The 25,956-nt window shown below is 38.5% G+C and overlaps 1 protein-coding gene across 2 annotated transcripts in view; it reads right to left on the minus strand.

Moving 5' to 3' along the window:
• Nucleotides 1-25,956, minus strand: part of FAT3 (FAT atypical cadherin 3) — a 484,546-nt gene that overhangs the window by 323,270 nt on the left and 135,320 nt on the right. For both annotated transcript variants that reach the window (XM_063095304.1, XM_063095303.1), the window contains exon 2: nucleotides 7,214-7,528. In XM_063095304.1, coding sequence (XP_062951374.1) covers nucleotides 7,214-7,528 — 315 coding nt within the window. The remainder of the gene's footprint in view (nucleotides 1-7,213; nucleotides 7,529-25,956) is intronic.

The raw sequence follows: 25,956 nt of genomic DNA on the forward strand, positions 1-25,956 counted from the left end.
TTTTAGTTAACAATACCGTCACACCTCCACAGCCAGCATTCATTTTTTCATGTTGTACAGGGTGTTTGCTCAGGGCCATAAGAAATGGGATCCTACAAAGGATTCCACATTAATTCAGTGGTTCTCAGTGGGTGCAATTTCCCCTCCAGGGGACATGTGACAATGTCTGGAGATACTTTGGTTGTCGCTATTGGGGGGAGGGGTGTTACTGGCCTCTCCAGGGATGCTGCTAAATATATTATAATGCACAGGACAGCTCCACAACTAAGAATTATCCAAACCCAAAATGTCAACAGTATCGAGGTTGAGAAACTCTGAAATTGGTACTTATATTTACAACAAGCATCCAAACAAAACCTAGATACAGGAAGGCAGAGCCAGAGTCCACTCCAGGAGGGAGCATGCTGACTTGCTGGACAGCCCACCCTGACCAAGCCCTCTGCACCCTCAGAACCCCCCATCCCCACCCCCAGCCCACAATTGTGAGCTGATCAAATGGGGGAACTGCACTGCCTCCCCAGGGACACAATGACAGTGCAGAAAAGTTCCCTTTGTCCTTGTTCATTTGGAGCACATTCACATGGATGCAAAGGTCACCGCTGAATTTAAATAACCCCCTGTGATAAATCTGCATGAGCCCGATTTGTTCTACTGAACTTGTTGGATTAAATGAACACAATTTAATGTTCTATAGGACAAGGCCTCCTTTCATGGCTGAAAGAAGGAGCAAGGGTGATTTACAGTTTCATACATACTCATTCGCTACATTATCTGCTTTGTGCCTGAACTTATGAATATCAACTCATCATCCAGCGGTCATTTCTATCCGCTCAGGAGAATTTAGTTTTCGAATAGGAAAGGGCCATGCTGTCCGGAACGAATCAAGGAATAAGAGACTATAACAAAAGTTCACTCTAAGGAAAAAGCAATAATATTTATACCTTTGTTCCTCACCTTGTTTTTTTTTTTTTTCCTTTAATTCTCTATATTTATACATAAAGTAAGGTTTCCTTCCGATTTCCTAGAAAAGGTGGTTTTCTATGCAGAATATAGCTAGAGCTGTGTGTAAACATAAGGATTAGCTTACTTGAGATACCAAATTATTTTTGAAAACCACTATGTTATGAGCTAACTCTTTTATAATGATATGCTAAAATTGAATAATATTTGTTTATTAAAGGAGGTCTAAACTCCACTTAGTAAGAAATTCTGCTTGAGTCCATATTTTTGGAAATAATACTTGTGTATCCAAGCATTGTATAACCCAGATTTTTAATTAACCGCAAGTCTTAGGAATCCGTGTGATGTCCTGCTCATGGACAAAGAAACAGGATTTTCATTTTTCTCCACTTAATAAAACAAGAAGTATAAACAAGGATATGAGAGCTGATTTTGGGGGTGGGTGGAGAGAATATTTTGAATTCATAGTCAACTCTCAAAACTCTGAGACTATAAGGCGAGAGTGTTGGGATAATTTATAAAGTTGTCTCCCTTGTCCTCAGGTCTATCTCCAGCACCTTGTTACCGCCCTCTTTTGTTTCCCTTAGGTAACTAAAGTCTAGAGACTTGCTAACCAGGCTTTCCCAGGATCAACAGCAGCATCACCTGGGAACTTGTCAGAAATGCAAATTATCAGGCTCTACCCCAGGAATCTGTAGCCTAAGGAGCTCACCAAGAGATTATCACCAGACTGAAGCGTGCTCTAGATTTCACTGTTTCTGCTCTTGTTAACACTTCCCTGCTATGTTTTATACCACACACCAAAAGACAAGCTGGAGTTCCTTTAAAAACCAAGAATACCCAATGTATTTGAACAAGCTACCCTCTCCCATTTTTATAGGGAAAAATGTCTACACCTAAAGAAATCAATCGTTAAATGCAGAATTTGAGGTACTCCTACAGCAGAAACTTTCAAAGAGGATTTCTTCTTCTCAAATCACCCGGGGTTGGGGAGCAGAGGAGGGCAGCTTGTCTACCCACACAGAAAGTGTGCTGTACTCAGTTTTATCCTACGATGATCACAGAACACAAAGGACTGAGCTCACCTCCACTCAAATACAGGTGGAAATGCCCGTGAACAGAGCATGGGTCAAAGGGAGACACAGCAACTTCAGAAAGGAATTTAGAAAGTCCAAGCCCTGGATAACGAACCCTAGAAAGATCTGTATTAAGCAAGGATCCCCTTCATAGACACAGACTCTGAATACAGCACATACTAATCCTGCACCTACGTTCAACATAGGCAAAGGAATGAGTAAATGGCTCTCTCTCATGCATGTACTTCCCTGTAAAATGATTCTTTTAAGAAGTAGGCCTCTCAGAAGGAGGATTTTTTTTAAAAATGCTCTTGAAAACCTAAACATTATCAAACTCAGAAACAAAAGAAAAGGGATGTGCACATTTGCTACTTCTAATATGTTACAACACTCCAGACATTTACAACTCTTTTAAAATTCCCTTTCTAATAATATCAAGCCTCTCAAACTAGCTCAAGTAGCAACGGATGGGCTTTCGAGGCCCCCTTAACTCACTTACATTCCCTGGGTAGCTGTCTGGCTTCTTTCTCTGCAGATCAACCCGTTCTTCAGGACCCACTTCAGGTCTGCAAAGCTCCCCCAGCTTCCCCACGCTGCTCTGACATGTTCACAGTGTATAGTCCACAGAGTTCAACTGTTCATTTCTTTGATATAAACTGCCTTATTTGGCTGCCTTACGAGTATGTCATATGTGGGATGGTCCTATCTTTCCCATGAGACTGATTAACTTCCCTGAGTGCAAAAACTGTCTTGTACTTCTGTTATGTCACCCATTCCACCAACACCCAGAGTCTAGATCAACAGCGGTATATAATGAACTTTATAAAACCAAATTGAAGGTTCTGGGCTACATAGCAACTAGAAAGGCAAGTGTCAGACTAGGGCTCACAGACCCTTCAAACCCATTGTACAGACTGGGTCACAGACCCCTCACATGCCAAGCTGCGTCACCAGATACCTCACATGCAGGCTACGAGCTAGATAATTGGGAAAGATCCCAGGAGCCATTGGAGGGTTGACAGGTTTATTCCAAAGCAAGCTCAGTCCTCAGCTTCCTCAGCAGTAGCAGCAGAAGCAACAGCAGCAGCGGTGACTTCCTGGGGCATCCTGGGGGCACTGGCAGCAACAGCCAGCCTCCAGCAGCAGTAGTGGCTTCCCTGTGGCCCCCCCTCCCAGGGCATACCAGGGGCAGGGGCACTAGATCAGAGCTACTTGTCCTTTATACTTAAGCCCGATAACCCAGGAACACCTGGGTGCAAGTCAGATAACCAAAGAACACCTCGGCACACATGTGCAATTACATCAGACAATAACCAAGGAACAGCTAGGCACACATGCATATTTACATCAAATGCTCAGCAAGATTCTGAACATCTGAGGGGCCCTGACCATTTACCTTCACTTTTCCAACAGCAAGGTATGTCTGCCTTCCAATGATGCCTTCCTCAAAGACAGTGGAGTCCAAAAGAAGTATGCTTGGAGCTAAGCAAACTTTTTCCTAAAGGGGAATATGGGGTGATAGTAATAATAATAATTCTGTTTACTGAGTGCTCTACTAAATGCTGGCATGCTGGCCCTGTGCTAAGTTGTTTCCACACAGTAGACACGACTGAAATAAACATTCCAAAGCTCTAGAGGAATTTTTCACCCCTCTTCTCCAAATCAGCCCCGATGACCAATGAGTGGTCAGCTTGGATTTCCTTACAAGTGTTAGAAGGAAGCAAAGTTCCTGCTCACCAGAAGAGGCAACTGAACACCAGACTGTTGGTTTCTCCTCCTCAGAGCAGGGGATAGGCCTCCATTACTCCTAAAACATGCATAAATAAGGAGGCTGCATTTGATTGAATTCAACTGCTCAGCCTGGAATTAATCAAGGATTCTCTGTACAGGCCAGAAAGACCTCACAGCATTACAGCCTTTGTTGTTCTTCTTAAGCCACAGGAATTACTGATGAAAGTCCACAGACTACTGATTCTACATAATTCTAGGTCTGGTAGAAAAAAACACGAACAGTTCTTTGTGCAGAGAACAGAGTGTTCAATAACGAAATGTCTCTTCTTTTTTGGATCAAGGACATCTGTTATCTGCTACTATCTGTAGACCATAAGTATTGACATTATTTGAGTTTGCATTAATCATTTTAATCTTTATTTATTATGTAGCACATTGCAAGAACAAAACAAAACTCTAAAAATTTCAGCTCTACCGCAGAGAAAGGAATTAAAAGGCCAGTTCACTAGAGTCAACATACAGTTGAAAAAACCCTAAAGCATAAATCTTTTCTAAATACACTGGTTTGCTACAACTCCTGCTTTATTACTGAAAAATGTTATATTGATGTAACTATTTCAGACAAAAAATTTTAGAGAGACAGGAAGACATGCCAAATATTAAGGCTTCTATTAGAGAGTTCACTGAGCTGGCTGAAGGCTGCTCCCCAGGCAGCACCATACTTAAGAGCAACATGCTTAACGAGAGTTTCACCAGGCTTGTGGTTCTGTGAATCTCATTAGAAATAGGCATAGTAATAACATGATTCTTAAAGAGCTTTGAAGTTTACCAACAGCCTTCAAACACATCATGACATTCAAATCTTCATGAGCAACCCCTGTAGTGTAAGCAAGGTCATTCTCATTTTCCAGATAAGATATTGTGGTCCAAAGAGATTAAATGATGTGCTTGTAATTAGAGACGAGCTGTCAGGATGGGGTATCAACTTTTGCTGTGGAATTTCACTGCGCCAGGCATTGTGCTAAGCATTTCACGTGAGGACTCCTATGTTCCTTGCAATAATCCTTTTTAACTAAAAACTGAATTTCAGAGATGTTCAATAACTTGCCCAAGGTCATGAAGCTGGTGAGACCAGGACTGTCCAATTTAATCTGTTTTCCCTGCTGTGGTCTATGGGGTTTCCCAATTAGAAAGTACAGAGCAAGGATGTGAGACCCAGGGTTTCTAATCCCAAATGTTACCTCCTCCATGAAGCCCTCCCTGACCATCACTCTTGTCAACCCAATATCCAGTGAAGCTCCCCTACCACACTTAACCATTGCACTCTTTCACTATATCATAAGTATTTGTTAAGTAGTCTGTTAGTTTCATACAACCCTGGGCCTCTGAGAGGCTTGGACCATGTGTTAAGTTTATAACCCTATTTATTAGATCTTGTTTGAAAACTAATAGGCATGATAAATGTTTGGTGATTGAATAAAAGGATAAATAAAATCTACAATTTTCTTATCACGTGTTTGAGAACTACAAAGTATGCTGTATTAGACAATTAGACAAGTTAGACAAAAATGTCATACCTAGCACAAATGAGTTTTAAAAATCTATGACAAGAAAAAAAATTGATGGCAAGGACCAAGAGATTATAAACATGATTAAGGTTCTTATTATGTAATGTAGGCCAAACTGTGATGATACAGGGCTTCTTGAAAGTTCACGTGCAAACTTTTAAAAGCTGCATACAAAACAGCTTTAGTTATGTGAGTGTACCTGTTCTTCTCTGCACACAATGTATAGTCAAAGTTTTTCAAATCCAACCCAAATTCTTCCCTGGGACAGTTAGTCTTTGTTTATTTTCAGTCCTAAAGTGGAGGAAAAGAAAAGTTGAAACTCTTCTTTTACACTGACTTTTAACTTCTTAAAAAGAGGGTCCCAGGCCCAATTATATTCTCAAGTGGCAGCGGGACCAAGACGGAAGACGCAGAATCTGACTGCAGGTATTTCAGACTGCACCGGCTATGAAATGTGAAGATGTCTGGATCCTCAACTTGATGGGACCTTTTTCTGTCTTTGCTCTTTCCCTCCTTCCAGCTCTCCCTCCTTCTCTCTCTCTCCCTCTTTTCTCACCCTCATTCTTGAATTTATAGTGTTTGAATTCATTTCTCTGTCACCACTTTCCATGTAGCTCTTTGCCATAGCAAGAAAGTGAAGCAGGAGAGGCTTCCCAAGCACAGTATGGGGAGTTTTCCCCACTTAATGGGGCTCTAGAAGGTTGCGGCAGGCTCCAAATCTCAGTCCTCTCCTTCAGGTACCAGTGGGCCTCAATCAGGTACTGATAGCTGATGACCACCCTTTGTCTTAAATGAAACACAAATCAAATCCTGATTCAACAGTTAAAATGCAGAAGTCTGCTTAACAAAATGACTGAACTGCTCATAATTAAAGAAAATCAATGGTTTATAAAAACAAAAAAAGCAGGCATTCTCTTCAAATTATGGTAACAGGAAGCTGACATATATAAAATGCTTGGGGTCAGCTGTATGTTTCTACTTTGACAAATATAGGCAGGAGAAATAACTATCAACTACACACATAAGTAGTTCATCAGGAAATCCAAGTCTGTCCACACCAACCAACACCAACCTAGTCTAACTTCTGATCAGCATCAACTCACTTGTCCAGGATGAAATAAATTTACATTATTCTAAATTTCAATGAATTAAAAGCCCATCCATCACAACTCTTACTGAGTGTTTTATTCCCTTGTTCAGATCTAAAAGAGGCAAATCACAAGAATGCAATGAACTTTGAAATTTACTTGTCTCAGAATGCATTCAACCAAACTCCACTTCTGCTACTGATCCCAGACCTTCTGATCCTTACTCAACAAATTAAGTTTTCATTAGAATCTCTTGAAACTTTTTGAGTGCAAGACCAGAAAATTAAAGTTTAACACATTTTATGTAAAGATTGAGACATTGGAAGTTCTTTTGAACATTAATGCTTCACTGATGGATAGTACAGGAATCACAAAAAATCAGGGGCTTAAAGTTAAGGCTTTAAGGAAATCATTTATAACAAGGTGGACTGAAGCCAAGCAAGGGAGAAATTCCTGGAGATAGAGGTGTCACAAAGTCAGCTTATCCAAGAACCCAGCACAGGCCAGGCTATTCTGTCCCAGGCTCTCTGAGTGGCTAGGGAACCACATTTTATTATTATGAATAAAACAAATTTAAGGCTATCTCTGAAAGCCTCTGAGTCCTATTAGACCATTTCACCTGAGTATCAGGTGGAATTAAAACATACCAAACAGAGAGAAGGAATGCTCACCTTTTCAGAAACTATCCCCAGAAAGAAGGATCCTATTCTCTAGACAATAAGAAGTGTCAGACCAATAAATTTATAAGCTGGACTACCAACTAAAAAAAGTCATACAAGCATTTCCTTACCTGTTTTGATATTGATGGCAAAAAAATTCTGAGGATTCCCACTTGTAATCCTGTATGTCAGTTTTTCATTGGAACTGGAGTCAGGATCTTCAGCCTGGATCTGAATGACAGATACATCCTTTGGAGAATTTTCCATGACAACAGGATAATAAATAGGTTCCGAGGTCAGTGGGGCATTGTCATTCACATCTTCCACTTCAATGTAGACCTCAATGGTGGAATAGAGTGGAACAACACCGCGGTCCGTGGCGTACACTGTCAGCCAATATGATCCCATTGTCTCCCGATCAAGAATATCTGCAGCAGTGATGACCCCTAAGACAAAACGGAAAAAGTGAGACTGCTACAGCAGAACAGGAAGACATTAAATAAATAATCCCAAATTCCAGAGGGTTGTGCTAATTAATCTTGACATATGAAGAAAACAAAAACAAAAAACAAAAAAACCCAACCCAAATCCATAATACAAGATTAAATTAAGATCTCAAAGATGTCACTCTTTCCATAAGAAAATGATTCTTCTGCAGGACTCATATTAAATAGTCCTAGAGTTTGTGAAGTATAATTACATTCACAAATACTTTGTTTTTAATTTTGGAGACAGACACATGTCAAACACACACACACACACACACACACACAGAGAAGAGACAATATGGAACAGTAAGAAGAGAGTGAGCCAGGGGTCACAACACTTCCCATGTTGGATGAGAAATCAATGCAGTATTGGGTCAATATCTCCATTTGACCTGATATGGAATTGATTTCTTGAGCAACTAAAAGTTCTCTTAGAGTAAGTTATTTTATCTGTTCATAAACAAAAACATGAAAGACCTTTCAAATGTTCTTTTGCCTTTTAGAATGGAAAACATTTTGCCTGCATGGATGTAAACCTCCTTCCTGCTGTTTCCCTGAAAATCCAATGTCACAGTTACTCCATAACAATCAGAGAAGCAGCCATACCAACACACTTTCTGAATGAGCTCTGTCCTCTCAAGAACTTTACAGAGGGCCCTAAGTAAATTCTAAGCCACTCTGAGAGATGCTCATGGACAATCATTTTAAATTAAGAGCACAAAAATGCCCTCCCTTCCTTCCCATTTCATGGTTGAAACGAGTGCCGACCAGCAAATCAGATGTCCTCCAGAAAAACCAAGGAGAAAACACAGTGCTCTTGTATGTCTTTACAGCCCTCAACCAAATCACCAGGCTACAGAAACCTACCCCAAGGACAGGATCATAAGCAATGTCCACTGTGATGGGAAAACTCTGGGGCTCAGCTTATAAAGACTCAGTGTAGTCAAGATGCTCATAAAAAGTGTGAAATTCATGTAAATCCCTATCCTGTAAAAGGCATCTGTGGAAGGATTCATGAAACCATTCTCTAGTTCAGCCCTGAATCCTCTATCCTCTGTATTCCTGTTGTACTTTTGTCTAAATTAGGCACATAATTTGGCCTACAGAACCTGAGAAGCAAACTGTCAAGTATAGCAATTGGGTGGGAGGAGGACATACATCCAGGAAGAGTTAGGCTGGAATACTCAAAGTTGCCTAAAACTCAGAACAGCTAAAATATTCAAAGGGAGATAATTCAATTCATGATAAAGTTTTAGCTCCAAAGTCACTCACCAAAGAACCCTGCATAGTGTATGCCATGGGGCAAAAGACAATCTTAACTATTCTCAAGGGAACTATGTAAAACTTACTGGGTTCCTGTAGAATCACTGGCAATACCTAGAAGTCAGAATAGAAATGCCAATCTGGCATTAGAAGAGTAGATTCCAGGTAACAGAGTAGGAAGAAAAAGAGGAGAGGTAAAAAATAATGATTGGAAATGCAGTGATGTGTGTTCATTGATTGAATAAATAAAAGACAGCCTTATAAGCTGGGTTGAGACAGAGTAGACTGTTAATATGACATTAGGGTCCAGAGAAGGCTCAGAGTGCTGAAGATTTGGCCATGTGTGAGCACATCTATGAATACAGAACACAGGCCTATCACAGACACCATGGCCAGTTTCATGTAACACTCATAAAAGTCCCAGTCATGAGCTGCCATGCAGACAAGGGTGGTGCTGCCACCCAGGGACATTAGAGCTCTACAAGCCAAAGAATGGACAAGTGATAGGGAATCAAGCAGTCTCTGGAATGGAGACAAAGAGTACACAGAGGTGGGGGACATAGACATAGGCCACAAACAGTGCTCTAAAGATGCTGTGAGGTACCTCCTGAATGGGACCTGTCCATTCAATTCACCAGCATCTACTGGACCCTGTGCTGGACACTGGAGGAAGAGAGAAAAATGAGAGGTCCCTGTCCTGTAGAGACTCATAGTCCTGCTAAGAAGACAGATTTCTAATGAGAAGATCTGTACTGAGGGGACAGCCAGGTAGCCAACAACCAGGGGACTCCATTCCGTCTGGTTTAGACAAATATAGGGTGAAGAACCTCAAACCAGAAGGGGTGGGAGGCAAGGGAAGCAGCATTTACTGAGGATCCATAATGTGCTATGAGACTTGCAACATGACTGCCCCACTATATAAACTTTACGATTCTCTCTTGTAGATGAGGACATCAAATGAAACTTGTCCAAGGTTCCACGGCTGATTGTAGACTCCATTAATCTTCACCTGTTTGGCCCTGGAAAAGGTGTTTGACAAGCTAACCTAGTTTTCCTGCTCAAGTCTCAGTGGTGTGATCATTAACTGTATGCCAAGAGTTTGGCAAAATGCTTACAGCATTGTAGATGCTGAGTTCATGTTAAATCTACGTGAATCAAACCCAATTCCATAAGCCTTGTAAATAGTAGCCACACCCCGAAGCAGGGATGGACTGTCATGTTAGATGTTTTTTCTTCTCTGGTCAGGTGGTGTTCTTGCATAGTCTTTGTGATTTGTCTATGACACAACTTTTCATGAAAGTACCCGGCCTTTGGGGGGAACAGAAAAGTAAGGCCACCAAAAAGAGAGCATAACTCAATAAGCAACAAAATCAAAGAAACTGTTCAGTCTCATTTGTCACCTTGCCTGACCACCTGCCACAAATGCACTTGTATTTGTGATTTGCATTTGTAGAACTGCTTTGTGATCCCTGGAAGTCACTTAATTCTCTTTTCTTCCACTTGTCAAACTGGAAAATGCAATGTACGTGTGGAATTTTATTCTTTTTTTTTTGTTTTTTTTTTGTCTTTTTTGTGACCGGCCGCACCGCGCTCAGGCAGTGAGCGCACCGGCCATCCTTATATAGGATCCGAACCCGCGGCGGGAGCGCTGCTGTGCTCCCAGCGCTGCACTCTCCCGAGTGCACCACGGGGTCGGCCCTTATTCTATTTTTCAATGAAGGATCAGATATGTTTCTTAAAAATCAGAATTATCTCTCATTAAAATAAAATATGTCTATGGCTATATTTACTCAGTAACTAGAAGTGCAAATGGGTATTTTAGGACACAATGTTCAGGCATCAGGTTTATGATCCAAAAATTTGAGGACAAAATGAAAAGAATGACTCTGAAATGTGTTGATTATTATAAGATTCATCCAAGACTCCATATTAACCATATGAACACCACCAACATTCAGTGATAGTACATCTTCACTTCCTTCTAGGATCTCACAGCTAATGATGATTTACATGGTTACAACTAACAACATAAATCTACCCAACCTCTTCTATCAATCAAAAACACACTTTTGAGGTTGACCAAGGATTGCCAAAATCACAACAGGAACCCTCAGCTCTGTAACCACCACCATGCATTCATCATTACTTTTTTAAAAAGTTGAGATATTTGGCATATAATAAACTGCACATATATAAAGTAAACAATTTGGTAAGTTTTGATATTCATGAAACCATCACAACAATCAAGATAACAAACAAATCCATTATCCCCCAAAGTATCCTCCTTCCCATTTTTAATCCCGTGTTCCCAACTCTCTCTATCCCCTGGCAACCAGATTATCTGTCACTACAGATGACTTTGCATTTTCTAAAATTCTTTAGAACTTGAATAATACAGTATGTACTCTTTTTATTTTTCTGGTTTCTTTCACTCAAAATAATTATTTTGAGATTGATCCATGTTGTTGTGTGTATAACAATAGCTCATTCCTTTTGATTTTTTGATTGTATGGGTATAACACTATTTTTTAACCATTGATGGACATTTAGGTTGCTTTTACTTTTTAGCTACTACAAATAAAGCTACTAAGCAAGTCATACATAGATTTTGCATGAAAGCATACTTTCATTACTTTTGAGTAATAACTAAGGAGTAGAATGGCTATATCACATGGTAGGTATATATTTGTACCATTTAACATTCACACTTGCATTAAATGTGGAGTTTTATTTGCTCCACATCCTCACTTGTGGCGGACTAGGAATGGTTAGTTGCCTTAATTTTAGACATTCTAATGGATGTGTAATGGTGTCTCATTATAGTTTTAATTTCCATTTTCCCAAAGACGTTGAGCATCTTCAAAATTGCTTTTTTGCCATCTGAGTATCTTTTTTGGTTAAGTGTTCAAATGCCTTACCTATTTTAAAAAAAGAGTTGTTTATTTTCTTGAGTTTTGAGAGTTCTTTATATATTCTAAGTAAAAGTCCTTTATCAAGTATGTGATTTGCAATAATAATAATAAAATATGCAATTTGCAAATACTTTTACCCAGTGTGTGAATTGTCTTTTCACTCTCTTAACAGTGATGTTTTGAAGAACAGAAATTTTAAATTTTGATATCCAATTTATGAATTTTTCTATTACATGGTTTGGTCATACACCTGAAACATCTTTGCCTAAGCAAACACACAAAGATTGGCACCTATGTTTTCTTTTAGTTTAATTGTCTTAGGTGTTATATTTATATCTATGATCCATTTGGAGTATTATGTACGGTACAAGGTATGGGTCTAAGTTCATTGTTTGGTATGTAGACGGTCACTGTTCCAGCCCCATTCATTGAAAAGACTGTCCTTTTTCCATTGAATTACCTTTGCACCTGTGTCAAAAATTGATTTATATATACATGAGTATATTTCAGGAACCTCCATTCTGTTCCATTGACCTATCTATCTTTATATCAATATCCCACTGTCTTGATTAATGTAGCTTTATAAGTCTTGAAATCAGGAAACATAAGTCTTTCAATTTTGCTCTACTTTTTCAAAGTTGTTTGAGCTATTCAGCATCGTCTGTGTTTTCATATGAATTGTACAATCAGCTGTAGAATCCATAAAAATTAAAAAGCCTATTAGGATTCTGATTACTATTGCCTTGACCCCATAGATGAATTTGGAGAGAACTGGCATCTTGACAACTTTGAGTCTACTGATCCATGAAAATGGTATGTCTTTTTATTTATTTGTCTTCTTTTGTTTCTGTAAGCAATGCTTTATAGTTTCAGCATGCAGACCTTGCATATCTTTTGTCAAATTTATCCTAAATATTTCATACCTTTGATGCTATTGTAAATGTCATTATTATTTTAATTTCAATTTTTTGTTGTTAGTCTATAAAATACAATTGGCTTTTGCATTGTATTGATCATGTATCTTACAATTTCGTTAAAATGACTTACTAGTTCTAATAGATTTTTTTATAAATTCCATAACATTTTCTACATGGATGATGATATCTCGAAATAGGGACTGTTTTACAACCACTATCATCACTATCATCATCTCTATACCCATAGCTATATAATCATTATGTGTCTGGTACTATGATAAGTGCAATAAATGCATTCTTTATTAAATTTTTAAATCCTTCATTCATCAGCAAGTATTTATTACTGTAAGCATTCATGAGGCAGTTACTATTTTTATCCCCATTTTATAGATAGGGAAGCAGAGCTTGAGGTTAACTTGCCAATGATACTCAGCCAGTAAACATAAGAACCAGTTCTCAAACCTTGGTCTGCCAGATTTGAAACCAGTTTTTAATCAAAACTCCATTGTCTTCTTAATCTACACAGTATCAAACTCACTTAGAATTTTGTGTCCAAAGAAGTTTTTTTCCCTGATAAGGAGGTGTCCATTAATTGAGCAAGCAATATTCAGTTATTATTCTACTTTCTTATTTGGGTTCTTCATACTGACCATAGAAATCACAAAAAGATACTTCTTGGTTCATCTTGATATACCTTTGTAGAAGATAAATAATAATAGTAAAAAGAGCAATACTGATTCTCCTCCAAGACAGTCTTGATTTACAAAAATATGCAGAATATAAATATCTGTGACATATTCTCAGTCCATTACACAACACTATCCTGGAGTGTTTATCTTTAGAAAGGAGTCTCCTTCCATCTGCCTGTTCATAGAAAGTAGTTTTTATGAGGGCAGAGTCTCTGGCTGGTCAATTGTAATAGTCTCACTGCCCACAATGATGCCTGGCACACAGCAGGCATTCAATAAAATATTTGATACTGAATCAGCAGTAGGCAAGTTTAAATCACTGAAGGATCGAGTCAGCCTCATTAAATCACACCTGTAAGGGATTTCAAAGAACACTAGATACACCACATAACAAAATCAAGGACAAAAATCATATGACTATCTCAATAGACACAGAAAAATCATTTGACGAAATTCAACATCCCTTCATGATAAACACTCTCAGCAAATTAAGTATTGAAGGAAAGTATCTCAGCACAATAAAAGCCATATACAACAAACCCACTGCCAATATCATCCTAAATGTGAAAAAGTTGAAAGAATTTCCCTTACAAATGGGAACAAAACAAGTCTGCCCACTCTCACCATCCCTATTTAACATAGTATTGGAAGTACTAGCCAGGGCAATCAGGTAAGAGAAAAAAAAATAAAGGGCATCCAGATTGGAAAAGACGAAGTCAAATCATCCTTTTTTTCAGATTACATAACACTATGTGTAGAAAAGCCTAAAGACTCTGTAAAAAAAAGTCTTAGACTTGACAAACAATTTCAGTAAATTTGCAGGATACAAAATCAACACACAGATGAATGGGATAGAATAGAGAACCCAAAAATCAACCCACAAACTTACAGCCAACTGATCTTTGACAAAGGCAATAAGAACATACACTGGGGAAAAGAGTGCCTCTGCAATAAATGGTGCTTGGAAAACTGGACATCCATATGTAGAAGAATGAAACTAAACCTGTACCTCTCACCACATACCAAAATCAACTCAAAATGGAATAAAGACTTAAATATAAGACCTGAAACTATAAAACTCCTAAAAGAAAACATACAGGAAACACTTTAGGAAGTAGGACTGGGCAAAGACTTTATGAATATGACCCCTAAAGCACAGGCAACGAAAGCAAAAATAAACCAATGGGATTATATCAAACAAAAAAGCTTTGGCACAGCAAAAAAACCCAAAATAAAACAAAGCAAAAAACCCAAACAACAATAAAAAAACAGTTAACAGAGCAAAAAGACAAGCTACAGAGTGGGAGGAAATATATGCAAACTATGCATCCAACAAAGGATTAATATCCAGAGTATACAAGGAACTCAAACAACTTAACAGAAAATAAATAAATAAATAAATAACCTGATTAAAACATTGGCAAAGGAGCTGAATAAACATTTCTGAAAGGAAGATATACAAATGCTCAGCAGACACATGAAAAAATGCTCAACATCACTCAGCATCAGGGAAATGCAAATCAAAACCACACTGAGATAACCCCAGCTGGACTGGCTGTTATCAAAAAGACAGAGAATAACAAATGCTAGAGAGGATGCAGAGAAAAGGGAACCCTCCTATGCTGTTGTTGGGACTGCAAATTGGTGCGGCCATTATGGAAATAGTATGGCATTTCCTCAGTCAACTACAGATAGAACTGCCATGTGATCCAGCAATTCCACTGCTGGATATATATCAAAAGGAATGGAAATCGTCATGTTGAAGGGCTACCTACACCCCCATTTTTACTGCAGCTCTATTTACAATAGTCAAGAGTTGGAACCAACCTAAATGTCCATCACTGGACAGCTGGATAAAGAAAATGTGGCATATATACACAATGGAATACTACTCTGCCATTAAAAAGAATGACATACTACCATTTGCAGCAGCATGGATGAACTTAGAGAAAATCATATCAAATAAAATAAGCTAGGCATGAAAGAGAAATACTGCATGTCTTCACTCACATGTGGGAGCTAAAAAATAAACAAATAAATTTTTTTAAAAAAGAAAAAACAGGCACAATAATACATTGACCTTTCAAGAGTGGAGAACAAAAGGAGTGAGGTCACCAGAGGTGGGAAAGGGGGAAGGGAAGGAACTGGCAAAGGGACACAAAAAACAACTACATTGTTTAATGTTAAATATACTAATTATCCTGATTGATTTGAGCATCATATATTGCACATAGTTATTGATATTTAACTCTGTACCCCACAGATATGTGTAATCAACTATGTTGCAATAAAAAACAAATAAAATAATAGATAAACAAATAAGCCATCCACAGTGAGTTTCTAGAATGTTCCAGGTTGTGGTGCTCAGTTTAAAGGAATCAAGTGAATATCCCAGACAGAGGGATGTATCCTATTCTGCACATGCTCAAAGTGGATTCGACTGAGATGCTCAAATTTTATCTTGGTATTTATGAAAATGTCATTTTTTAAAAAATCTCTAAAAATACAACTGGGATTTTTTATACTCTTTATTTTTCAGATATGCTTATGTTTATAAAATTGTGCTTTTCCTGTTTCGTCTTTATTTGCTGTATAATAAAGGCAGAAGCAGATCAGAATTCTTTGGGCATCTTAGTACTTAATTGTATGAGCGGATACACAGACAGTATTGATTGACTGACTGATTGATTGTTGCAGAACTGTGCACAGCTTGAACTTGAATTAGTTAATCCCAACATGAAATACATATTAGCTATAATTGTTCTTTTTTATTCACAAATATTAGAAAAAATGTACACGTACATTTTGTTCACTGAATCAGCTCTACATATGAGATGAAAGAGAAAAATGTATAAAGCTGTTCATAAGCAGATGAATATTACATGATGGGTTATTCACCTTATCTACTTTCCAGCCATATCCCCATATGCCACATGCCAAGTTTCAAATGATATCTTGCTCCAAAAGAATGATACCTAAACACTCAAAACAGCTCCACAAAACCTAACAACATGTGGTTCAGGGAATGCTTTGGGGGTTACATTCTTATGACATGATAAAAATCATCCTGCTGAGATAAGTATGATAGATTCTGAGGCAGTTAAAAACAAACAAAAAAACTTTAAAAATACCTTGATGGTATATTCGTTGCAGATGCCCCTAAGAGTCTTTTTATGTGCATGACATATTTAATACTTCTTTCTTTTTTTTTTTTTTTTTGGTCTTTTTCATGACCGGCACTCAGCCAGTGAGTGCACCGGCCATTCCTATATAGGATCCGAACCCGCGGTGGGAGTGTTGCCACGCTCCCAGCGCCGCACTCTCCCGAGTGCAACACGGGCTCAGCCCTTTAATCCTTATTTCTAACCATACAAAAGATTAACTACTAATTCTCACTACATTAAAAACACTTTTAGGTTTTTACTCTGCAATAATTATACATTCCCAGGAAGGTACAGAGAATTATACAGAGTTCCCTGCACCCTTTACCTAATCTCCCCCAATGTTAACATCTCAGTGCATTTTAAAGCTACTTATTTCTGTGAGTCCAACTTTTACCAGATTTATTTGAGAGCACATGGAATTTCTTCGTGGGCTCCATTACCACTTTTAGCCAACTCTTACTTTCCTCCAGCAAGATCACATAGACATTATTTTTCTTCTTTTTCTATTCATCCCTGGACCGGTATAAGGCTCTTAAAGCCTTAACAGAGATCACTGTTCTACAGTGTGGTAATAATTAAGGCAGAACGGGGATTTTATTCCCAAAGGTCCAACCAGAGTCACTCCAAGTACTCCTAAGAGTCATGTCTACAATCGCTCCCAGTCTGAAATATATGACACAACTGAAATGAGCTGAAGTGAGATGGACTGAGATTAGTAGAGAAATTGTGGGTAAAAGGACTGTTCATTTAGACATTTATAGTGCTTCAAATACATTTTAATGTGTTAAATAAAATCTGTAGGAGAGCATTGGTTTGGACTGAGCTCCTGTACTCGGCCCAAGAGACCAAACCAAAATGGAGTTTCTCATGCTGAAGTTCCACATCATCAAGCCAAAACTAAGTTGTTTATCTGACCTTCCAAAGAAATCAGGAGAGAGAGAATAGCCAAATCCCCGAACAGGCCAGTTTTAGCTGGCATAATAAGTCTCCTGTGCTTTAACCTGTACAAGGAAAGTAACTGAAACAACCAATCAGCCTTTTGTTCTCTGTTTCTGCTTTCCTTGGCCCTTTTCTGTCTATAAAGCCACACTCTTCTGCTCAGCTCATCAGAATACTCACTCTATTCTACAGAATGAGGTGTCGCCCAGTTCTAGAACTGTAAATAAAAGCCAATTAAGGTCTTTAAACTAAATCTGTTGTAATTTTGTCTTTTGACAAGTGGATACATATTATATACACTATACTTTTATATACTTTATATATCACATATTTGACATATAATGTATTTAAGTATATACATATATAAATGCACTTTTTAAATTGGGAATTTTAAGCGAATCGCCCAGCTAATCAAGTGGCAAAGTCGGGCCTGGAATGTGGAGCACTGAATAGGAGTCACATACTCTTTTTATTACACAAGATTTGCCGCTGATCTAGCCACATGTGTCCATTATCATGAAAAAGAAGGCAATTCCAAGCCCATGTGCTCCTCACAGTGGGTTAGTTAGTATCAGCTCTTTGGTAATAGGAAATTCAATAGATTCATTACTTTCCTCAATTTCTAAAAGATGCTGCAATGTATTATTCTGAATCCATTTTCATATCTTCTCAGGTGACTCTCACATGTTGGATCGGTTTCAGATCAGGTGAATTGGAGGACTGGCTTTTCCGTTAAATCCATCACTCCTTTGCTTTTGTGTATACCTTGCACAGGCTGTTCCTTCAGTCCCTGCCACCCTAAATCACCTTCTCTGTTCTTCATGTTAAGGAGGACTCAGATAGTGCCCCCTCACCCAGCCAGCTAGGGCTGGGCGGTTACCCCTTCTGCCTTCCGTCTTAGCACTTTATTTTTGTCCCTCCACCACTCTCCTGGGAGCTCCTGTGAACAGTAAACATTTTGTCTTGCTTTTCTCTATCCCAGAACGGTGGCTGGAAATTTGGAGCACTAAGAATATTGAAGAAGTAAATGAAAGATTACATTATAACATTTGGTAAATTCAGGCGAGTTGGGGTGTATGTCTCTTTAAAGACAGGCATCTGATGAATAACTACATTAGAAAAAAAAAGCTTTTTTTTTTTTTTGTTGAGTCAACTAGTTATTTTGCTACCCTGTGATCACTAGGCAAAATAAAATGAGGATAGATTAAGCTAATAATTTTAGACTTCTCTGATACATAGGTAGAATTGATAGTTTAACAGACTCTGAAATTCAACTGTGCTTCTGTGAATGATCCTATTTAATAAGACAATTTCTTAAAATCACGTCCAGTTTGGGGCTGTCCCTTTGCTTCCTAGAATATAGATGGAGTCATCACAATATCCTCAAGCCTTGAAGCAAAGACCAGCTTGATAAAGACATCAGCTGATTTTATCGTGCACTAAACGTTGCCCTACCCATGGGTCCATGCTGCAAGCAGTCTGAATCAACGCTTCCAGGCCCCCTGATAACGCTCCACCAAGGCCTTCTCGGTGGGCTCTCATCTACAGATTTGCTTCCACCCTGGACACTTTTATTCTACTCTGTTCCCTCCTCCTCACACCGACGCCCATTGATTAGACAGCCTTCATCTTTGCAGAAGAAGAAAAACTCAGAGCACAGTTGTTGGGAACAATTATGCACTGAAACGCAAGCCGCCTTCATTCTGTGTTATTTCACAAGGCTCAAAGCTAGAGAGCTGCGCATAAGATTAAGTCAAAGGGCTGTAGGCTGAATTGAAGCCTTTATTTGGAGTTAATGAAAATGGACAGGTCTCCTTATTTGTTTGGGACCCAGGAATTCTAAAACTTAGCCCCATGCTCAAAGCCTTGGCCGTGAAGTTGTATAAGCTCAGAAAACACACACTTGGTACTTGATATTTTAAAGACAAACTTTTGGGTACCAGTTTTTAGAGGACTCATGATACACACCTGTTGTCTCTACACTAACTCTGATTTGTTTACGTGGCACCAGACACCAACAGCCTGAAAACAGGGAGCAGACAGAGTACGAGGCTGGAATAGACATAGCCAGCTTGCACTCAGTTTTTTCTTTTCTGTAATGCAGATTGTTCCCAGTCTCAAATCCTTCCTGTGGTCTGCACTAATTTGCATACCCACCCTACACAGTACAATGCTATGGATCTATACACCCAAAAAGAAAGGATGGATCCTAAAGCAATGGAAAAAATACTCTTATACAATACAGCAAATAAAGTCGAGAAGTGGCTTGTGTTAAGTCTCTGAAGATGTGGAGGTTGTAATATGAAGGGTAGTGACTGGATTCTATTTCTTTAGAAGAAGAAATAAGCATAAACTTCAGCACAAAGGATTTCAGTTACTTATATAGAAATATTTTCTGACAGCAATGGTTGACAGACAAAGAAATAGGTATCTGAAGTAAGCTGAAGTTTTTTCCTATCCTGTTTCGGTGATGATAGATAGATGATAGAGAGATCAATCGATCTTTTGCCTACAGGAAATTTTGGAACATTCAAACTGGTTACTAGGTACATCTTTGTGTTTAGGAAAATTGAATTCTTCATTGTAATCGTAGAAGAAAATATGAAATATAACTACGTTTTTAAAAGCACCCATTATTTCATGGTCCAGAGATAGTAACTGTTAAAATCCTTGTTGTATTGCCTTTGTTCTATATTATTTTCACCTCAAAGCAATATATTTCTCTGTGACTGTGGACCCTCCCCATTGCATATTGAATATCTTTCCATATCAGTAACTATAGTTCCACATAATTTACTTTTAACAGCTGTGTAGTGACGTCCACTTGCCCAACAGCCCAATAAAACATTAAGATATAAACTCTCTATGTGCAAGAATTTTCCCTGTTCCATCAATGTTGTATACCCTAGAACAGTGGCTAGCACACACTAGATGCTCAAAAAATACTGGTTGAACTACTCAGATGATGTTTATCATTTATTTAATGAAGCCCCTTCTGTTAGATCATTTGTTAGGTCTTTTTTTATTTTTCACTGTTATAACTCATGCTTGGATGAATAACCTTGTATCTGTATCTTTTTTCAGTTATTCTTTAGGATCAATTCCTAGAAGTAGAATTGATGGGTCAAAGGGTATACACATTTTGAAATGCATTTGACTAAACTGCCTTCCAGAAAGGTTGCACCAATTATACTGCCACCAGCAGTTTGTGATCATGTTTCGACTAAATCTTTATAAGATTTGTATTATTTGTTGCGGAAAAAAAAACACACACACAAAAAAATTATATAAGTTACCATCTAGAGAGATAATAGCTGGCCTCATAAATGAACATCTCTAAACTGTTCCTTTTTTATCCCCATTATGTAATCTATCTTTGACATATACTATGATACATTTTTATGACAATAAACACATAAGGGCATCAGCCTTTTCATGGAATATGTTCAGATAGAATGCCAGCGAAATGTTGTGCTGAAAGTTATTTAACCAATCCCTCAATTTTCAGTATTGTAATGAGTACTATAAATCAATACCTTTGCATATTTTTTGTTTTGGTTTGGTTTTTTTGCTTTACAACAGGAAAGTGTAAACCATTCCTTTTTGTATTTTAATCATTTGACTCTGAAAAAAAAATGCCATGATCTGTAATGAGATAAAACATTGTTGAGAGATGGTGCTGAAAATTTTGCTGAAAAGAAAGATTTTGCATGAGGCATAATTTAAATTAATTTAAAATTAGTTCACAAAATCCAATTCTTCAGCTTTAAAAAGTATTGTGGAATTTTTAAATAAAGTGTCACAACATAACCTTTAGCTCTTGAAGCAAGAGCATTTTAAGGTGGATTGCTATCAGATATCAGCCACACTTTAATCCAATTTTGAGACTTATTTACTACCCACACTCTAACTCTCTAACTCAGCACAAAGAGTGTCTGAGGTCTCTGGAATCTGGATTGGGAATTTGAGCTTTGCTTAGAAAAGGCTTTCCTCTTTCAAGAATTTACACTTAAAAAACAGATTCCCTAAACTGAAATGAATCTGGCAAATGCTTTGGAGTGTATGCCTACACCCGCATACTCACAAAAGCACAGGTTTTTCCTCTGTGAGCAGTGCAGGATAATACAAAGCCTGCTCTTAAAAATGGGACCGACTGACTTGAATTTCTCTCCTTTTATCCTAAAACTTTGTAGAAATTTCCTTTTTGGCGAACTTTTTCTCCAAGGCAAAGGAAGTACTTTTTTCATTTTTCATTTCTCCCATATCAGAGTATAAAAACTGTAAGTAAAGCCACATCCACCCAGATATACATCTCATGCTTGCTACTCCATAAAAAGTAACAGCCTTCAGTAACTTCCTAATAAAATAAGGAAAGCATACAGCTCACCTATTCTTTTCTCACGTGAATGCACTCTGACTTTCACAGCTGATTTGATGTTTACCAAGAAAATACTTTTACCGGGGTTGCACAGATAACTGCACACATGATACAGAGGCCGCTTTTACCAAAATAGCTGAATTTATTCTCTTGGCAAAACATATCCCAGGTAATGGAAGTGAAACTCAGAATAAACAAAGGAAGATAGATTGGCTTCTAAGTTTAGTACTGCTGTTTTTTCTTCATGTGTATGTTTGTTGTGTGACCTGAAAACTCATAACTACATTTATTATGACAAGTGTATAAAAGCTTACCATGGGAAAAGTACCCTATAGAACTTCTTTTTTCTTTCGATTCTTTCAGGTTAAATCTCACCAAACTGCTTTTTTCCTTTTTCCTTTGACTAGTGTTGTCAAAATCACATACACAATGTCATACATAAGAAATTAGGTTTGGTTAATTAAGTTATATGGAATATAAGAATTAGAGCACATGAATGAAATAGTGAAAACCACCTTACCTTTCTTTACAGTGAAAACAATAAACTCTTTGCTTTCCTATTCTATAATCAAACAAGCCACTACAATAGCACAAAGAAACTAAGGCCCAGAAGGAGAAAAGGGTATGGTTTTCTCTAATTGAGTTTCTACAGTTCTCGTCTTCTATAGATTTCTTGGATTGTTTTCCAATTTTCATTCGCATTTCATCTCATTAAATGGCTCTAACCTCTGACACACATACCCTGCCTTGTATTCATCTTCTATTGGTAATTGAGATGAAATGTGCCCACCTTGCTCTGTCGACAGCACCAGAGGCACTGACAAGACAAAGATAAACACTAACTCACTGTGTTAGACCAGGCTTTGACAAGAAACAAAAGAATCCCCTCTAGTTATAGTCCTTAAAACAGAATTCAGTGTGCATATGCACGCAGCTTGCATTTTTGGTAAATATGTAGATGTTGACTTGCAGTGAGAAGGGAAAAGAAGAAAAGGAAAAGGCTGTTTTAACACTAGCCTGTTGTTACCATGCTGCTTTTATGCTGCAGGTAGGATACCTCTTTTAAAATTTCTATATTGAAATGCTTAGCGATCATAAGCTGTGTAAATAGCAATACAGGTCAATGTTAGTTTTAGAACAAATTATTGAGATTTGCAAACAAATTGCTATGCAATTTCCCCAAGACAGAGATGAAAAATCATGCTGATTTTTCTCCCTTTGTAAGAACATTTATTTAGGCACAACACATAATGTGAAGTAGGTAATATGCACACAATCAGAAACAACTATTTTAGGAACTTTAAAAAAAAGCAGTAATACTGTGATATTAGGACTACTGTGAAAATTCAACATAATATGAAAAGTGTTCTGATTGTCTATTAACATACTGTTTAAAAAATGTGGGTGAGCAGCTCAAGCAAAGGATTATGATGCTAGGTTTAGACAGTGTATGTTCATTACTGATAAAATACCCAATATCCAAAGGAAAGTTGGTTCAATGAAGTAAAAATATAAGACTGGTATTGGGGAGATATTACTCAGCATTTGCAGTTTTGGGTTAAACGTAGGATAGTTCCTTGGTCAGACAATAAGGACAAGCTAGTATCAAAGAGAAAAGAGGTTGGTTAGGTGTCCAGAAAGGAGGTTCTCTTAGTTCCTGGGGCCATTCTACATCCACTTCTTCCTTTCATGTGTCTATACTTCAGACTTCAGCAGAAGTGAAATTCCAGGCACCTAGGTAAGGTTGAAACAGACAGGAAAAAAATGGAAAATGTGGTGTTAAAAGAGAATTCAGGGGCTGACCCCGTGGCGCACTCGGGAGAGTGCGGTGCTGGGAGCGCAGCAGTGCTCCTGCCGCGGGTTTGGATCCTATATAAGGATGGCCGGTGCGCTCACTGGCTGAGCGCGGTATGGCCGGTCACAAAAAGACAAAAAAAAAAAAAAAAAAAGAGAATTCAGAAGTAGTCCCGGAGTTTCAGGAGACCATTCTGGACTATAGGTTGCACAGGGAATTTTTGGTTTGGGGATCGGTTCTGATCAGCTGCCTACTCAAAAACTTAGGCATGCTCTGAAGCCACAGTTGTATTGTCTTGACTTTCTGAGGACTAGGTTTCATTGCATGTGACCTTAATTATGTGGTTAATGGCTATCCCCTCACTAGACTGACTGTAATATCTTCCAGAGCAGAGAGTATCCTGCCTGTCTTACTCAACATGGACCCCAACACCTACAGAGCACCTGACAGTTAATGTACACAGTACCTGAATAATAAATATTTGTTGAATGAGTGGATGATGTTTCTACTTCCAGTGGAGTGTGCAGAAGAAGAACTTATTTGTCACATTCATTAACAGTGTCCAACATGTGGTGATGAGTTGTAAAGCAAACAAAAAAACCTAGTTAGCTCCAGAAGAGTAAAAATAGGAAGAGCTGCTAAAAGCAAGGTTTAATTAAAAATAGTAGGAGGCCCAGCTAAGAAAATCTAAGCTCCCCACTGACTGGCATAGTCTTCACATAACCCACACAAAGCTGCAGCAGGTGTAGATCTGTAACCTCACTCCGTGGCACAGTCACCCCACAGAGCGCAGCAATCACACCCGCGGCACACTAACACTTTCAGCCTTGGGGCCTCCAAAAGGTATCGGCTGCACAGCCAGAAGCTGAGACCAGAGGTGTAAACAGACAGACACAGCCGTGAATCAAGTGGGGCGTCTGCTCAACCTCCAAAAGAAAGTGCCAGAAAGTCCAAAAAAAATCGCAGAGGGAGCATCCGTTGAGCCATTTTACCCAGCAGAAGCCCAAGAGCCGTTACCCAGAAAAATCTGTGTTGCACACGATCAGATGGGTGCATCCCAGGTTGGTTTGAAGGAGGTAGCAAGTGAGCATTGACAATCTCCAGCAAGCACACATGCCCGTCATCAGGATCCTTCCACCCCTTTCTCCGACCTCATTTCCCTCTGCCTCCCATTCCATTCACCTGTATACTCCAGACACCCCAGACTTTGTTTCCCAATTGCTCCATGTTGTTCCCTCTGCCTGGAATAACCACCCCATCCCACCCCCATACACACATACTTTAAGACACAGATTGAATACTTTCTACTTTGTGAAGCCAATAACCCCCAAAACAGACTTGGCCACTTATTTCACCACTATATTTATACCTACCAATATTATGGCATTTAATACACAATTTTGCAGCTTTTTTTACATGTCTGACTCCTTAATGAGGATCTTAAAGGGGAGCAATGTCTTATCCATCTTCCATCCTCCCAGTACCTGACACACATAATCACTCAGCAAATGTGTATCGAATGAAAGGGAAACATTACTGAACTGCAGCCATTCACAGAAATGTCCTGCCAGGGAACATGCCAGCAGGTAGATCTTGTTGGGAAGATCGTAAAGTCCACCAGGTAACTGTTCTTGTAGAAAGAGAAATTACAGTAAGGAAGGGGAGGCAAAAGTGTAATATATCTCTTCATAATCAATTAAAAGAATGTTTCAAAGACATAACCAACATAGGATTTTAAAATCAACTATAAAAATGCTTTATTTTTAGTGAGTAGAGTTAATCAGCCTTTTGCATGTTTTCCTGCAGTGAACCAATATTAAACTCCTGAGTAACAGTTGTTCACAACCGACAGGACTTTGGAATGCCTTCCTTCTGTTTCTGCTATCAAACCTGAGCCCTGAGCAGAGACCAGAGACATTTCAAATGCTACTTAAACAAATAGGCATAGCAGTAGCTGGGAATCAGCCAAAAAAAGATGGGTGGAAAAAAAAATCACTAAAACAAGTTAAACCTGCTCCCTTACTGCCCAGGTCTGAGCACTGACCTCCCAAGAAGTTTGGCTCATTCGTGGAATCTGTGCAGTCTTCTGGCTCCCACATTGTATTTTCCATGGCACAGCCTGTCTTTGGTGTGTGATCTGGACCTGATAGCTATGGCTATTTTAAATGAAAAACTACAACTATTTAACTTCCATTACATAATAATTCATAATCTCCGATGGAAATGTTCAAGCACTTAAGGACTCTGATTTGGAAAAATGTATCTCTCTGAATTCAGATGACAGAGTAATTCATTTGGACAATGTGATTCATATAATATGACTCTCCTT

Source organism: Cynocephalus volans, chromosome 4, assembly GCF_027409185.1.
Source record: "Cynocephalus volans isolate mCynVol1 chromosome 4, mCynVol1.pri, whole genome shotgun sequence".
Classification (NCBI taxonomy): domain Eukaryota; kingdom Metazoa; phylum Chordata; class Mammalia; order Dermoptera; family Cynocephalidae; genus Cynocephalus; species Cynocephalus volans.